The sequence below is a fragment of the Polypterus senegalus genome, chromosome 14, assembly GCF_016835505.1.
Source record: "Polypterus senegalus isolate Bchr_013 chromosome 14, ASM1683550v1, whole genome shotgun sequence".
Classification (NCBI taxonomy): Eukaryota; Metazoa; Chordata; class Cladistia; order Polypteriformes; family Polypteridae; genus Polypterus; species Polypterus senegalus.
This window is the reverse complement of record NC_053167.1, coordinates 106090145-106108513: the sequence shown is the minus strand read 5'-3', so window position 1 is coordinate 106108513 and position 18369 is coordinate 106090145. Positions and strand designations below refer to the sequence as shown.

Here is an 18369-nt window from a genome sequence, read left to right as displayed (position 1 = left end):
CTTGTCCAAATTTTTGTCCTGTTAACGAATATTTTCTCTCCATTGTACAGTTATCACAGTGAATGCCAGATTTACGTTTTATTTCAAAACACCCCAAACATGTATTTTTAGACTTTTTTAAAATTTGGTGTTTAAAGCTCCTAACTGTAATTTTATAAGTAAATTGTAAGGTATATATACATATGAAGTTAAGGCCAGCTGGCAATGAAAGAGAGGAAAACAAAACTTCAGTCTGTACAGATTCCAGAAAAAATAAACATTTGCGGTCCACAGTCATTAGGAAAGCGCAAATCAAAGTCCATTTGAACTAGGTCAGTTGGCCGCCCGGTATCACCCTGGGCATTCTACAGTGTAATGAGGTGTAGGCAGTGCTGGTGCTATTGGTGTAACGTGACTCAGCCTCTGTTACTGGAGATTCTCTGTCTACTATTTACTCGTCCACTCTGTGGTCCCATTCTGAGGTTAGAGGTGATGATATGTCAAAGTGAAAATGGAAATACGTGCAACTGTGTGACATCAAGAAGAGAAATATTCAGTAGTGGTTAATTATAGTGCTTGCCATGACTATTTAAATAGCATTTAAAGTTCTACCAAGAAAGTTCTATGCCAAAATAATGTGATACAGATTTCATAAGAACTATTTTACTGGTTTGCTAAAAATGTCTGTAAAATTTGGTTAAACACGAAATGCATAAGTAAATGGAAACTGGAAACGTGTCGTGTATTTGTGTGTTAAAGGTATTGTCTTTTTGTGTGGAGTTGTATGTTACCTATGTATAATACTTGAGTCTACTCCTTTAATAATAGTACCCAGAATGCTATGCAGTTGATGAAAACAGGAAGATTCCCTGTGCTTTAGCATTGTGCTTATTTGGTACCAATGGAAGTGAGTGAGCAATCACATCAGGAAAGAAAAGCTGTACAGTACTTTTCTGTTCAAGAGAGATGATTACATGCTACAAAATGATCAATGAATTCGTGCTTTCTGTTCCTGTTGCCCCAAGGTTCTGATATTTAGTTTTTTAATTTTTATCTCAGGGAGGCATGATAGCACAGTGGTTAGCACAGCCCTCACAGATCAGATTTCATTTTTGATCACAATAATCATGTCCAACATAGTTGGCAGACTTTCTCCTAGCCGACTGAGACACTTGAAAGCCCACTGTATTGTTATAGTGCACTCAAAACTAGTTCACCTTTTCCTTCCCTAATGGACTTCAATGTATTTCGCTGAGTTTGACAAAGTTCCTGGACATTTCCACATGTTTCACCAAACTCATTTAGCAAATTTAGTTGATTCGTGCATCACTATTCATAACTTTTAGGTTGTCTGGTCACAAAGGGTACTCTTTAGCCATCTACTGATAATGTTAAGGAAGCCAAAATTAAATCTAAACAAGTGATTTATTTAACAAAGTCAAGTGCTTCTTTCTAACTGTCATCCAGACTTACTCTGATACATGATCTGTCCAAAATGGGGGATTTAAAGCCCTTTCCAGGGTTTAGTATCTACATAGCCTTGGGAACTCCTGAGACTATTTTTCCCAAATTACTGGGCCACAGCTCCCAATTAAAGGGCCAATAAAGTTTGCTTACTCAATTTAATTGTGTTAAGCATAAGACTTCCTGCAGCAATCTACTGGATTGGAGGTCCAACTTCACTAACCTGACTGTGTCTCCACTGAAGACAGAAATCGTATATACTCACATTTAAGTCGGGTATTTAAACCCGAAAAAATGATCAAAAAATCAGACCCCAACTTGTACGCCCATTCAAAAATGTGACACTTCATTTTTTTTTGTTTACATCTTCTTGCCTCCTTCAATGTCGCATTAGTTTCTCAGACACATCGAATTTTGTTGTAACAGCACAGTTACCAATTTCTTTCACTACTTCAACCACGTTTCATTTAAAACCAGCTTCATATTTTTTTCTGATCGAACGCTCCATCGTAGATAACAGATGCTCTTATGATAAAGGTGTATGAGGGTGTGAGATACAAAAAACACAAATCAGTGCAAACATTGCTTCATAATAGTTCGGGTATTAGCGTGTGCTCACGTAGGCACAATTGAGAGAGAGAGAGAGAGAGGTTAGGAGCATGTGCTGATACAGAGCATTGCCGCACCCACATAGAAATAAAGGCAATGTGCTCCATGATTACTTTCTCAGGTGGGTGTTAGAATATCATAATCCCTTGTACCAATAGCATGAGTTTTCCGCATTCGACTTATACAACCGACATTATAAAATACCAGAAATTATACTGTAAAATCAAATTCTGACTTATCTGTGGGAGAACTTATCCGTGAGTATATACAGTAAATGGTTTTCTTGAGAGTATTGCTGAGCCTGGCCAATTTTTTATGATTCTGGATAAATCTGCTGTGGCATTAATAATATAATAATGATGAAATATTCTGAGAGTCCACTACTTTTATTGACTTATTTATGTTCAAGTACTGCATATCATTATTTCTACCTGTGGCTGCGAAGTCGCTCAGCACTTCATTATATATAAGCTAGTGGTCAGTTTGCGAAATACCTCATGGTAATTAGGGGAGTTCCACTGGCTGAACACTGACATCTAACTGTGGTACTCAGAATACACAGCATATTAGGTGTAGAGAATATTATCAGTTAGAATATGCACACCTAAATCATATGAATTGCATTATACAAAGATGCATAGTCTGCAAACAAAAATCATGACAGCATCATGTCGAAAAGCCACATGCTTAAACACTGCCTGTCAAGAAACACTACACCTCTGCATCAATCATTGCACTCCTGCTGACTGATGGTAACTGAATTCCTCTCGGTAGCACAAGCACAAGTTCATCCCAATAATGGGCTTGTTCATTGAATAGCAGTATACAGCAACACTGCATTTTAAGACCATAGCAAGACCAGTGACATCACTCTTCCATTTGTAGAGGTGACAGGAAAATCCTCCAAAACTGATACAAACTGGGAACAAGATGAGATTGATTTATGATGTTCCCAAGTTGAGCACCATTATTATCACAGTATCAGACTCTCCTCAGAAAGTCTCATCGGTTTAAGTCTTTGCTGTAGACTGCTGCCACTCAGCCATCTAGCCCCGCCCAACCTGCACCTAGACATTCATCTGGCCCTGCCCACCCTGTGAAGCAGTCTCACACACCGCCATCCTTCAGACCTGCCTTTAAAGAGCTTTCTGTTCTCTGTCAGCATTTTCTTCATTAATTTATAATGTCATACAACACAATGTAACAGTTTCTCACTATTTTGGTTAGCCTAATGATACTCAAAACTTTTATTTCTTTTTGCAAAATTGGGGGTCATTTCAGTCTGGAAACCCCCACAGCCTCTGTCCTAGTGTCTGTCAATAGTTAACTATAGAATATATTTTAATGTTATGGGAAATACCATCCCAAGCTGAAAATGGCCTAATAGTTCTATCATAGTTTAACTAGATTGATACTAGGACCTGTTATATCCAACTTCTGCGCTGTACTGTACATAATTGCCTATGGTTTCATCCGGATCCTCCTGCGAAATTGATTATACCAACCTTCATTAACAGTGCTAGGATTTTTAGAATTTGTGTTATTCAAAGGAAATAATTAATTATATAAGAAAATACATAAGAAATTTAACAAAAGAGAGATGACCATTCATTCTATTAATCTCATTTGTTTAGCTAATAGCTATGCTAATTGTATCCCAATTCTAATACCTCATCCAGATACTTCTTAAAAGTTGTTAAGGTTTCTGCTTCAACTACATGACTTGGTAGCTTGTTTCAGATTCCCACAACTCTTTGCATACGGAAGTGTTTCCTAGCTTCAGTCCTAAATGCACTTCCCTTTAATTTCTACTGGTGTCCTTGAGTATGTGATTCATTGTTAAGTTGAAAGAATTCTGAGTAGTAAATATCTAATAACACCTTCAAGTAATTGTATTCACAAATCCTTGGTATTATGTTAAAAAACAAGGTTGTCTTAATGGCTAACTTGTTTGAAAGTATATCATAACAAAGCTAGTTCCACCTTTATGTGATTCTGAGCAGCTTATAGGTAGAAATATGGGAACATTTTCACTTTTGTATACTTGTAAAACATACTAAGGCAGTCTTAGCAGTGGAATAGGCTATATTAAGCACATTTTGTTTAGCAGACATGTTTGCAGCCTGCTAATGTATGGTACAGTAAAGTGTTATCAGATGATGGCTTTTTAAATCTTCCAACACTGTCTTGAAGTATACAGTACAGTATCTGCTCATTCTGTTCATGTACTCATTCATTATTAAAACCTAAATAGAATTTGAGTTAATTGGAAAACAATCTACTTACATACTTAATTTTTACCTTTGCCATCACTTTTATTGTTTGAGTCAACAAAATATATATGCATCTGCTCATTTTTTGTCAAAGGCGTTATATAAATAAAATGTATTGTTATTATTATTTTTTTGGCCTTATATTTTAAAATTTCTCTTACTTCCTTTAGGTGGTGTCTTCCCAGAAGATTTTTCTATTCTTACCACAATAAAACCAAAGGCAGGACTGCAGTCTTTCTTGTTGTCAATATACAATGAACAGGGAATCCAACAATTAGGAGTGGAAGTTGGAAGATCCCCAGTGTTTCTGTATGAAGACCAACAGGGCAAACCTTCTCCTGAGGAATATCCCCAGTTTAGGACTCTTAACATTGCAGATGGAAAGTAAGTGAAATCAGTATGGGGTGTCTCCACAAAGAAGAATCAAACTTTTTTCTGACCTGACACAATATTAATCATTCTTTTTTGGTTATGTAATAATATATTGCTTTTAAAAATAACATTTAAATAGGAATAATGTGAAACGTAACAAGGTAAGCAGTGGGTACCGTATCTTTGTCTCATCTTCTTCAAGTGGCTGCTTATTGTCATGATAAACCTGGCTCTCCTAAAATCAAGATGCAGGATTCACTGCTGGCTAGGCTTCATTATCATTCAAAATATACAGACCTCAAACAACACACATTTAAACTCAAAAGAAAGTTTTGAAAGGAAGAGAGGAAACCATAAAAACACTTATCCAAATGTGAAAATAGCAATGGTTCCTTATATTTTAACAGATTTTTCCAAACCCTGGAGAAAACAAAAGCAGAAAAGAAAAAGGTATCAAAAGAAAGCAAAGCCAAAGTCAAAAATTCATGGGCATAATGTCAAAAGCCAAAATCCATTATCCAAAAATCTGAAAATCCACATGTAGTTACAATGGTCCTACATCAATGAGAGTTAGTCCAACTTTCAGTTAAGTTTGAAATACTGAAATACTATCCAAGAAAGTAAACCAAAAACACTTGTGAAAAGTCAAATGCCAAAAGGGTCTTTCAAGAACTCACACGCCTTTGCAGAGAGTTTTTGTTTTTATTATCTCTAATCTTGGATGCTTTTGGGGTTGCAACAGCAGCCATTTAAGGCATTATACCACTATAGTTACATGCAGCACATTTCTGGCTACCAAACATAGTAATATTGTAGCAATGGTAACAAAATGGCAACATCTATTATCAAAAGATGTGATAATATTTTAGATATTAAACTATTGAACATTGAACAAGTTTATTAGAACATTAGAACAATCTAGACGAGAACAGGCCATTCAGCCCAACAAAGCTCGCCAGTCCTATCCACTTGTTTCCTCCAAGAAAACATCAAGTCGAGTTTTGAAAGTCCCTAACGTCTTACTGTCTACCACACTACTTGGTAGCTTATTCCAAGTGTCTATCGTTCTTTGTGTAAAGAAAAACTTCCTAATATTTGTGCGAAATTTACCCTTAACAAGTTTCCAACTGTGTCCCCGTGTTCTTGATGAACTCATTTTAAAATACAAGTCTCGATCCATTGGACTAATTCTCTTCACAATTTTAAACACTTCAGTCATGTCACCTCTTAATCTTCTTTATCTTAAACTGTAAAGGCTCAGCTCTTTTAATCTTTCCTCATATTTCAACCCCTGTAGCCATGGAATCAGCCTAGTCGCTCTTCTCTGGACCTTTCTAGTGCTGCTATGTCCTTTTGTAGCCTGGAGACCAAAACTTCACACAGTACTCAAGATGAGGCATCACCAGTGAATTATAAAGGTTGAACATAACCTCCTTGGACATGTACTCCACACACTGTGCTATATAACCTAACATTCTATTAGCCTTCTTAATGGCTTCTGAACACTGTTGGGAAGTTGATAGCTTAGAATTCACTATGACTCCTAAATCCTTCTCATAAGGTGTACTCGATTTTCCGACCACCCATTGTGTATTCAAAATTAATGCCTAATGATTCTCCATATCAACAACACATAACTAGATCTCAATATGATGATAATGCTGGAGATAAGTAAAAAATTGAACAAAAAAAATTATCACAACACTTATAAAGTAATGCCTGGAACAACTTGACAGAATCCTAAGTTTACGAATTATAAAACAGCAAGACAGTTCTAGAATTGTCCTCTTACATTTACAAATGAAATGTGGCCTCAGTAGAGTGATGAGTGAATTGGATTAAGAACTTTATGTGTAAAGCATGTGGAGGTATCATCAACGTATATGCCACCATAAAGTTTCAGGAGAAACAATAAGTGAAGCATCTTTCTAGAAGCATTCTAGGTACAAGAGTTAATGCATGCATAGAAGGTGATATCTATGCATTTAACTATTCAAAGTACCTGTCACTGGCTGGATATAAATAAATGAGGGAAAATTTCTTTGGAAATTCACATGGCTAGACATCATCCACGATAAGACAAAAAGGCGTACTCTTAGACAAAAACTGGAATCCTGCATGACAGTGAAATTGTTATTCAGATTAATTAAGAATAAAACACTATGGGTACCTGTGATCAATGAGATTCTTCTTTGGCTGGATGATATCCTCACCTCAGGTTCAGTGCACTCTTGTTGCCTGATGGGAATTGTAGTCCCTGTTTCAGTGCTAAATGTTTGAGTTGACCCTCTAGCATTATATCCTCTCTACCCAAAATGTCATATAGGCTATATATTGTAAGATGAACGAACAGCAAGGCACATACAAAGGTTTGGGAAAATTTGTTCAGATGTTTTTGCATAATTAATGAACAAAAACAAACAAACAAACACATCCAAACAGCTAACAGTTTGATTTATATGGATTATATAAATGTTTGATTTGTGGGTACTTTTTTGTGTACCACTCGATATTGTCAAAAACTCGACAAAGAGCCGTAGCAACGTTTGGGGCAGCCATCCGTATATTGTTTCCTGGCTGCAAAACTGAATAAATTGCTGTACTGAAATGTACAGGCGAGTCCCAAACAGAACGGAGGGAATAGAAGAAAGATGGCAGCTTTTAAAGGCCAGTATAGGTAGTGATCTCAAAAGAGGTCAGAACCGGGAGGGTCTTCATCCATAGGCTCGGGACCTGGAAGTGACGTCAAAGGGGTCTGCAGACAGGCGAGAAAAAGAGTCAGTGCACTCTGCTACCCTCTGCTGTGGTTTGAAATTACTCTCATTCAAGCCCTTTAGCTGCCTCCCATGCACATGTGTGTGACAATATATATATATGATAAACTGAAAGCTTAGAAGTAGATCTTAAAAGACTGAGGCCCCAGCCTGGTGAACACATTTATTTTGAGATTTTCAACAAACAAAAGGGCACATCCCACCAATAACTAAGGGCAGGCAATGTAATAGATTGCATATAGCGTAGTTTTGAATAAAGTTGATTTGCACAGGGAGCCTGCCAGGAGTATGGCAGTTTTATTCTTCCAGGCTGGCAGAGCCTAAGGCATAATAGAATGACTCCAGTCTTCTTCCTGCATGAATCAATGTTTGACTCCTAACACATATCCCGTGTGCACCTTTTTATCAGCGCCCACGCCCCTGTCTCTCTCTCTCTCTCTATATACAGTGTATATATATACAGTATATATATATATATATATATATATATATATACACTGTATATATATATATATATATATATAGAGAGAGAGAGAGAGAGAGAGAGAGAGAGAGAGAGAGAGAGACATATTAAACAATGCACAGATCATACAAGATTAGTCAATTAGTCAATCAGTTTGTTTCATTCTCTGCATTACTTTTTTAAAGAAAACATTTCCATAAGCAAAATTCAATGTAGTATATAGGGCACTATTTGAATGAGAACAGACCATTCAACCCAGCCTAGCTCCCAAATCCCTCCGGAATCATTCATTTTTAAAATAGTATATCAAGACACAAAGGACACCTGAATGCCACCAAATATAGAATAAAACACACTTGAAATAAATTTCCAAGCAGTGCAGTTGATCATACGACTTTGGACACCTTCAAATCTCAAGTTGACAATGCTTTGATTAAAAGGTAGCTACATTAGGCTGAATGGCCTGTTCTTGTCAAAATGTTCTTGTTCTGCTCTTATGTCACTAGACAGTATATTTACCTTGGGGATTAAAGTTTCCTTCCATATTAAAAATATAGGACTTTATTATCCCAGAGGGAAATTTGCTTAGGAAAATACAAAACATAAGGCATTGTTACACATATACAAGAAAATAAACAAAGACACAACAACAGGAAACTAGTGTTATCATAAGTACACATGCTCAAGATTGGCAAACTGGCATCTCAAAGTACATTCAGTATGATTGTGTGGGATATGTGTATATTTGAATGTTTTTGCAAGGGAACTCTTCTAGACTAAAGATAGGATAGACTTTGCTTTCCTGCATCTTAGTGGTATTAAGTGGAATATGATAACTGATTGATAGATGTACTTTACTGTTCTTTATGGTGATATGGGTTTTGGATTTACAATATGAGCAGCAACCTTTTTTTTACAATATACTTCCATTTATCTATTTATAGATCCATTTATGCAGTGAGGGTCAAAGAAGACATGCAGGTTAGGTGAATAGGCATTGCTACATTAGCCCTCGTGTGTGTTATGGGATGCTTGCAAGGGTAGACTCCAGATGCTCCACAAACCTGTTCAGGATTAATTGGTTTGAAAATGGATGAATAGATGAGAGAGGCAGTAGCAAGTATAGAGCACTACATCTCAAGATGCATGCAAACAAATGAGATCAATTTATTATATCCAGTCTTTGGACAATTTTAGGATACCAAGGACCCACAGAACTTGAAAATTGCACAGAATGAATGCCTTAGTATGCCATTAGTCAGTGGGGTAGCAGATCTATGAGCTAACAATTCTAAAGTTCTCTAGAAACCACTTTTGTCTATTTAGATAATCATGTACAATATTGTCTGGTGCTTTGAAGCGGTAGACAGGATGACAATGCAGTGATTGGCACTGCTGCTGCCTCACAGACCTTGTGTACTTGATTCACATTCAGTGCTTGGTCATTGTCTGTGTGAAGTTTGCAGATTGTCCCTGTGTCTGGGGCGGTAATCCTTTAAAGATTTTCCTTGCACATTTCTTGGTTGTACAGGTTTGATTTATTCGCAATGGTACACTTACAGTACCTAGTGTATCTTTGAATAACCCTGTAATGGATCAGTGCCCTGCCCAGGGAAGTATTCAACTGCTATTCAGTGATGCCAGAATTTCTCTGACCATCCCTCACAACTCTGAATTGCATTAAGCAGGTTTGAAAATGTAAGATTATACTACCTGCGGTGTGCTGGCGCTCTTCCCGGGGTTTGTGTCCTGCCTTTCGCCCTATGTTGGCTGGGATTGGCTCCAGCAGACCCCCGTGACCCTGTAGTTTGGATATATAGTGGGTTGGATAATGGATGGATGGATTATATTACATGAAACAGCACAGTTCATATAGTCTACCCGTTAAATCATTAGGCAACATAAAATTTCACAATTGTACAATCAAACAACAAAATATATATTTTATATTGTAAAATATTTTTCCATAGTGAAGCCCTATCCAAAGTTCAAAAGTATGGTATAGTTTTTTGCCATTATGTATTTACAGTTAGAGCTTAGGCAGGTTAGTTCACTTGCTCAAAATCATAACGTAAGTGAGAAGCAAAGCCTGAAGCGGCACGTTTTGGTTAAAACTAATTAGTTGGTTAATAGGCAATTCTCTATTTAAATCTGACAATGTTTTTACAACGTTTTGCAATTGACAGACACCCCATCCAAATAAATCTGGTGCTGCCCAAAAACTTTCAACCCTGAAACGGAGACATAGCAGTTATTAATGTATTGCTTCAAAAATGGAAGCAATGTCCTTCTTCATTCCCAGCAATGGTGTTAATAAGCTGAAAAGCAGAGGGAGGAAGAAATGAAATGCAAGCTGATCAAAACCTTCAGACACTCTCAGTTTTAAATGGAGTCTCATTTTAAAGAAGGTGAGGCAGTGAGGTACAGATTAGGGTTAGAAGCTTATGGCATCCAATCAAAAGGTCATTGAGTTAATCTGAAAGGGTTAGTGCTCCTTTATGTTACAGCGCCATGAAGAAATGTGTGTTATTTTTTATCTGGCATGAACGTTAACATAAAATAAAGCTTTGTGTTTGTCTTCCTTTCCTATGCATGTCTTTGTTGGCCTTTTTATCCATTTCACAATCCACTGCCTTGCCTATAGGAAACACTATCGGCAAAAAGTAGTAAAAAAAGGCTTCTTTTTACCTTGTTTTAAAATGACACACTTGAAAGAGTAAAGAACACCAAGGCATGTTCAGACACGATGCTTTATTTCATGACTCCTTTTTTTTTTTGAAACTTCAGAAAACTGAAACAAGAAATTGCCTCTGGTCTTTTAAGTTTTTAAAAGGTTTGCTGGCCTCTGTGATTATGCCTGCCTTTTGTTTTCTGTCACACATATAAAGCAATAAAGGATCAATAAAGACCAGTGTGTGTAAAGTCATTTTAGTTCCAGGGTCTTTGCAAAGTCCCAGTTTTGCAAAATAAACTACAAATCCCACCTGTTCAATAAAACAAACAAGATTTCCATACATAGAATTCTCTCCAAAGTTAGAAGCTAATTATTCTTATTTGATAGCTGTAAAATTCAGAGCTTCATGAATAACAGCTTATGTTTCATTATGTAGACTGATTGATGGACACGTTATCATCACTATACTGAGTGCCATAAACAATTTTATCCGTTTTTCAACATCAAAATCATTGTCACTGCTCTTTCCCTTGTAGAAGCCTGAAATCCCCTAAGCCATACCACCCGCACATTAGAGCAGGTCATCCATGTGAGGTTTAGCATTGTTGGACCTGGCTAGTGCTTGGAGGGGAGATCATTTAGGAAAAGCATGGGTTGCTGTTGAAAAAGGTGTTGGTCAGGCCATCATGGGTACTTACCCTGTGTTCTGTGTATGAATCCCAAAGGCCCAGTGCAGTGACAGGGACACTGTGTTCTTAGAATTGACATTATCCTTCAATGAGACATAAAACCAAGGTCCTGACTCGCCATGGTCATTAAAGATCTCTGAGCACCCTTTGAATAGAGTATGGTGTACTCCATTGTCCAGGCTAAATTCCCCACCACAGCCTGGTTGTCCCTCATCCCCTGTTTGTTATTAGCTAAATATCTCTGTCACCATTTCACCACCCAATAGCTAATGTGTGGTGAATGGACTGGCACAACAATGGCTGCTGTCACATATTCCAAGTGTATGCTACACATTGGTGGCAGATGAAATGCAAAGCATCATAGATTAATTATTATAACTATGTGTGCCTGTCTGACTATAGTACAGTATATATAAATGTCTATGTGTGGAAGTGTGGGTGTGTCTGTCCAGCCCGGAAGTGAGAGGTGGAGTCGGGGTAAGATCTGCACAAGCGAGGCAAGCATGCCGGCAAAACAAAACCTCGCTTAGCCACTAACACAGAAGTGCATCGGCAAAACGGTATCCCTTTTACTGTTCCTCCTGCCGTTAATGCACAAGTGAGGCAAACACGCCGGCAAAAGGAAACCTCCGAAGAAAGACAGTGGGTTAGCCAATAATATACAAGCGATGCAAGCACGTCAGCAAAACAAAACCTCCTAGGAGAGAGATGCTCAGAGTAGTTCCTTTCAATTATCTGACATCTCTGCATTTCAATTTTTTATCTGACAATTTCAATGGTTTTTAGGACCCCGGGCCTTTTACAGCACAGACTTACTAGCTACGTTGATGGACTGAGTGGTCTTTGTTTGTCGGACTTCTTATGTTCTTAAGTTATCCTTAAAGTTATCTGCAGTATGTTGCATTAATACAAATATATTTATCATTTAGAATGTATCTATCTGCCTGTCTTGAACATTATATGCATGACTTCTATCAGCAAGTAGCAGGATCATATAGCTAGTGTGAAGCAAGGACTGAAAGCTCAAAGGATCTTCTAATGTTAACAAATTAAAAAAAAAAAAAGTATGGATAAATTTTGTGGAAGTTGAATGTGATTTTTTGCAAGTTTTAATGTGTGGTACTTTCATATTTATCTAGTCTCAGTCACACAAAACTATCTATCTATCTATCTATCTATCTATCTATCTATCTATCTATCTATCTATCTATCTATCTATCTATCTATCTATTATGCCAGTTGGCCTTGTATCAGTAGGGTCCTTCACCTTTTCTTGATTACATAAGTGCATGTTAAAATTTTAAATGGAAAGAAAGTAAATAGAATTCAGAAAGAAAACAGTAGTAAAAGCCATCTTTAAACTGTATGTGCAAAGGTGTGCATTCTGCTCTTTGGCCTTGTCTTCTAACTTCAGTTCCTCCTTCAGTTGATTCTACAACCCCTTCAGGGTAAGAATGACTACACGTGCAAGCGTGTACGCAGACACATGGCTGATTTAGTACCATCAATCACCACAGACGCTTGACAGTCTCCTGTCAGACAAAAATTGAGAAAATTTGCATTAACACTGTGAGAACATGTAAACTCTATTATAACAACATGGCCCCACACCAGCACTGTACTAGATCTCTCAAAGCCGGCAAAAATATTAAAGAGAAAACAAAAATTTTAATGTAGAACCTCAACAAAAATAGCTTGGTCTTAACGTTGGCCCACAGTGGTGTTTAAAATTCTTTTTTCAAACAGTCACCTAAATAAAACTATTTCAGCAGATAATTGCTAATCTGTAGTACTTACTGTAACTTCTCTATGGCTTCTGAAGCACAGCATGAGGGATACTTTGGTGAGGGATGTTAACGTAGTCCACAAAAGACAATATCTTCTGTCAGCACACTCACAAGGTTTTTTGTTTTTTATGTCTTGCAGACACATTTGTAATTGTTCTGAATGTTTCTGGTTAATGCGATGGCTGTCAATTTAAAATAATAGGCTCTATGCAAGGTTAAATGGGTACAACAGAGATGCGCTGCTCTTTTTTCAGTTGGATTTTTAAGTTAGGTAATTAGTTTAGACTACCTGTACACCTATCCATTTTTTTGATACCATGAGGCCTATCCTGGTACAATCAAATTCAAGCCAGGTTACAGGGCAGTCATATCCACACAAGAATTATTTTTGTTATTACATCCTCATGTTATGTCAGGAAGGTGGAATATCTAGAGAGAAACCACTTGGACACAAAGAGAATGTGCAAACTCCATAAGGACTGTAAACAGACTGTATTCAACTCAGGCAGTAGTATCCATGGGGCTGTTTTTTAATCCAACTCTTTCCCATTCCTACATGTATATCTGACTGCTCCCACCCATCAGATCTGACATATTTGGCAACTAAAGTGTATATCAATGAAGTATTGTGCAAGCTGCACAATACCTTTAACAACTATGGACAAAATCAAACATTGTTGTGACACACAGGTTTGGTACATTTCACTGTTGCTTCTTGCTTAAATCTCTCAGAGGGCACATGTAGCATCTGTTTCTCAGGCACAGTTTAATTTGAAAAGTGTTAAACAAATGTGTAAACTCAAAAGTACCTCATTTGTATCCGATAGACCAGCTCAATTTCATTTGAATCTAAAAACACTGAAAACTTGATCCAAATGGAATACTGGAGTATCTCAGTTCCTGTTGAGGTGTGCCCCGATGCTTAATTAGATTGATAATAGATAGATGGATAGAACAATGAAGGAAAATATAGGATATTGAGCTAAGGGAGAAGTCAAAGTATCAAAATATTAAATTCCAAAGAATATGCCTTATGGGTGTTTAGGCTTTGTTCTTCCTATCAGTTACAACAGCTTCCCCTTTTCCCTTCCTCCAAATACCACTGTAATGTGCCCCCTATGTCCTCCTGCTCTCCTTTACAGTATTTTCAGTTCTGCAACCTTACTACAGCTGTGACAATAATTATTTGCCCCATCACAACTCCTGATTTTACACTCCGTTTGACACAAATATAAAGCAGGCTTTGACATCTCAGTGCACTTTTCACTTCTCATCATTCCTAGATTCTATTTCAACAGTTGGCGCTGGATGTAAAAAACCTCATGGACACCAGGACCATTGGCATGAAACCTGATATGTGTGACCAGCAAGAATGCCTTACAAAGAAGAGCATACACTCCTAGTTTATTTCAATATTTACTTCACAGATAAAGGTTTGGAGCGAAATTCACTTAATCACCCAAACTCTTTTATTTGGCCAAAAACAGAAATTGATGTCAGGAGTACTAGATTATATACAAATAATTCTTAAAGAAAGCCATATCTAATTATTTCCTTATGTTTAGAGGTAAAGTTCCAACAAGACTTTACTGGAACACCCATAAATATCACATCATCAGACATACAGATACATGAATTTGCCCATAGACACAAAGCACTATGCAACACACTTATGTCATCAACAAGATGACACAACAAATGCAAGCTTCAAACAAAAATAAGTTTCAAGAACTGAACAAAATTTTAAAATACCCCAAAATCTTAAGAAACCATCACTATGACAATATGCAGTTCAGCTACCAGGCACCTACATATTCTTCTAGAACAGGGGTGGTGATCTCCAGGCCTAGAGTGCCACAGTGGCTGCAGGTTTTCATTCTTACCATCTTCTTAATTAGTGACCAGTTTTTGCTGCTGATTACTTTTAATTAACTCCACTCAGGCCCCATAGTTGTTTCTTTTTTTTTAATTAGCAGCCAAACAATAATGAGACACAAAACAAACCACCACATGACCAGCTCATCTGTGCCCATTACACAATTTCAGAAATTAAAAAGAGGTGATGGTCTTGGTCAGGTTGATCTCTCAGGTCACCAAGACATTTTGGTGGTGCTCTTAGAAAGAACAGAAAAAAAAGTTTTCGAAATGTGTGCTGTGGCAGAATATGAGCAGCAACAAGCAATGGAATTAAATAACAGGTTTAATTAACAGCAAGACTTTGCTTCTGATAAGAAAGTGATTGGAGTGAAATTGGTTGGAGTTTGAAGCCCCAGTTTAGCTGGTCATCTGTTAGCTCGTTTCACATCTCATTTCTGCTTGGCTGTCATTTAATGAAGAATGGAATCAATTCAGAGGGCTGAGCTCATTTAACAGGGCTTTTAAACTGATGGGGAAAAATTTAATTAGCAGTAAAAACTGGTCACTGATTAGGAAAAGGGTTAGAATGAAAACCTGTAGCCACTGCGGCACTCCAGGCCTGAAGTATGCCACCCCTGTTCTAGATGGTCTGTCCTTATTTCATCAAAGCAGGTTCTTCTCTCCAGGGCTTATCAGTTGCCCTGTTGTATCCTTAAGGGATCTTCCCAGCATCCTCCTAGTTCTGTTGGATCTTTCAGTTTTCCTGGTGTTCTCTGAGGATTACCTTACATGACACCATTCCCCTGGCATTGCCTGTTTACCTGCATTGGATTCTACAAATTTTCTGCAACTGCTAGTGTGAATTTGTCACTATTCTATCCGCTTTACCCATCAGCCTTTTTATTATTGTCTTTAGCAAACCTAGGGAGATTTCCATGCCAGTCAACCTCTAACAAGCTGAACAGACTTCCAATCATGTATCTTTTGGAACTATTTTGTTTTTCCATTGCAGTGTTACTGTGATTTGGAGCCTATCTCAGTAACATTGGATGCATAACAGGATCTGATCCCAGCTAGACTGCCATCCCATTGTTGGGCACACTCACACACACACACACAAACTCTCTGTTAGACTAGGGCAGTTAGTCTTTTCATTTTGAGAGGTGGTACTTGGTGAAACTCCACATGGACACGGGAAGGAACAAGTAAACTCCAAAAAAGCTTTACTGGACCAAAAATCTAATCCAGTCCCTTCCAACTATGAGGCCATGGACCTAAACACTGTGCCAGCACGCTCTCCTTCTTTACAGAGGCAGAGGTTTAGGCTCCAAAATCACAAAATATGTTCAATTTTGTTAATCTCATCTACATCTTTGCACCTGGTCTGCAGTTTTGCAGTTGTTCTGTCAAAGCAGGAGGGTTTCTGAACTGAAGTACCTATGACACGCATTGACAGCATTGCTGAAGGAGTGGCCCAATACTTGACATGGTAAAATGTCAGACTGTGCTCTTTTGTTTTGATGCTTTTCTACATACACTGAATTGTAGTAACGTTGAAGTTATCAGAGCACATGCTCTTCCCCAGCCAGGTCACTAAAACGTCTGTAAAAGAAATAAATGTCTTCAACATGTTTTAACAAGATGAATGAGGAATGGGAAAGACTGCGTTTTTCTTACTCTCCTACTGGCGTTTAATAATAAATAAAAAACGAAATCAATGGCTATCAAATGTAGGTGCGAGAACATCTGCTATTTAATGACTCACTGCTTTGACTTTTACATTTTTTCCAGAGTGTAAGTTAATATCTTCCCCAAAAAATAGTGTTTACTACTGTAAGTATGAAGTGCAAGAAAATATTATGTAGGAAAACTATCAGGGATTAATGTGGTGCTCAAAAAAACAACAAGGTGAAAAGAGTGACACAGTGGCACAGTGGTTAGTGCTGCTGCCCAGCTCTTACGTGAATTTCCCCTTGGGATTAATAAAGTATCTATCTATCTATCTATCTATCTATCTATCTATCTTTCTATCTATCTATCTATCTATCTATCTACTTGTGCATTTCCTGTTTGTGTGGATTGTGAACATAGTAGTTGTGTTTGTGTGGGCTTCCATGTCTCAATAGTATGCTTTTAAGTTAACTCCTAATGTCCATTTTGCATTCTGTGTGTGTGTGTGTGTGCCATGCAGTAAACTGGCATCCATTTTGAAGATGTTCTACCTCTTGCTATGAGATGAACTGCCATCTCAACCATAGCTGGATCCTGCATTTGTCCACCGATACCCAATTCAATTCTGGCTCCCCACTAGCTTGCAATCGAACAAGTGGATCTGGAAAATGGATGAAAGGAAATGTGGCTTCTCAGTTTAGTGTAAGCTAATTCTCAGTCTAGATTTAATATTGTAATCTTGTAAAAGTTTAAGTGGAGCAATCACTTTTTATACTCTTTATGTCTTGTGAAAAAAAAACCAGAAAGATTGTGAATTCATATTTGTATTTCTATTTAATTATTTTATTCTTGGTTACTAAAGGGGAAAGTATGAAGTTGAAAATGTAGGAATGAAGAATTACTTAAATTCTGGCACAGTGTTTGTTATTACAGTATTAGGCATTCATCAGAGGTTGTCAACTGTTAATCCCAGTCTCCCTTTGGAAATCTCTTCTAATCCATTTTTTCACACCTTTTGTTCCCAAACAGATGGCACAGAGTAGCAATCAGCGTGCAACAGAAAACTGTAACCATAATTGTAGACTGTAAAAAGAAAATCACGAAGCCACTCAACCGAGGTGACCAGGCAGTTATCAGCACAAATGGCATTACTGTATTTGGGACAAGAATTCTAGATGAAGAAGTCTTTGAGGTAAATAAAAATGAAAATGTCATATATGCAATACTGGGTACCACAATCTTGTACAATGTAAAAGCACCCCAAAATAGGATCTCTAATTTTGTCGTCATTTTCGCAGATGTTCCATGTTTAGCACTAGTTCTTGGCAGCAAAGACAGTTTGTGCTAGATTTCCATGTACTGTAGGTTCTTCTTGTAGGAGGGGATCCACATGTGTTAATTAATGCATTCCCATGGTTTGTCTTTTATAGAGCACCAAAACTGAATTCATACCTCTAATTTGCAGTGGTTTTAGTTATTATGGTATGTTTAACTCCAGATTCTTTTAACTGTAAGTTTACAAGTTTGTAGCTGACAAAGACAATTACCAACAAACAAGTGACAATGAGGTTTAACATTCAAGAAGAGAGAGAGAATGGAACTAGCAAAAGCAGGCTTCATGCACTAGAGCAGGGGTGAGTGAGCCACATCGGTCCTGGTGGGTCGCAGTGGCTGCAGATTTTTGTTCCAACCCAGTTTCTCAAGAAGTCAATTATTGCTGATGAAGCGCTTACTGCTCAAGCAACATTTTTAATGCT

At 37.5% G+C, this 18369-nt stretch overlaps 1 protein-coding gene across 3 annotated transcripts in view; it reads left to right on the top strand.

Moving 5' to 3' along the window:
* Positions 1 to 18369, top strand: part of LOC120515258 (collagen alpha-1(XI) chain-like) — a 286385-nt gene that overhangs the window by 17063 nt on the left and 250953 nt on the right. For all 3 annotated transcript variants that reach the window (XM_039736095.1, XM_039736093.1, XM_039736094.1), the window contains exons 3-4: positions 4496 to 4709; positions 17642 to 17804. In XM_039736095.1, coding sequence (XP_039592029.1) covers positions 4496 to 4709; positions 17642 to 17804 — 377 coding nt within the window. The remainder of the gene's footprint in view (positions 1 to 4495; positions 4710 to 17641; positions 17805 to 18369) is intronic.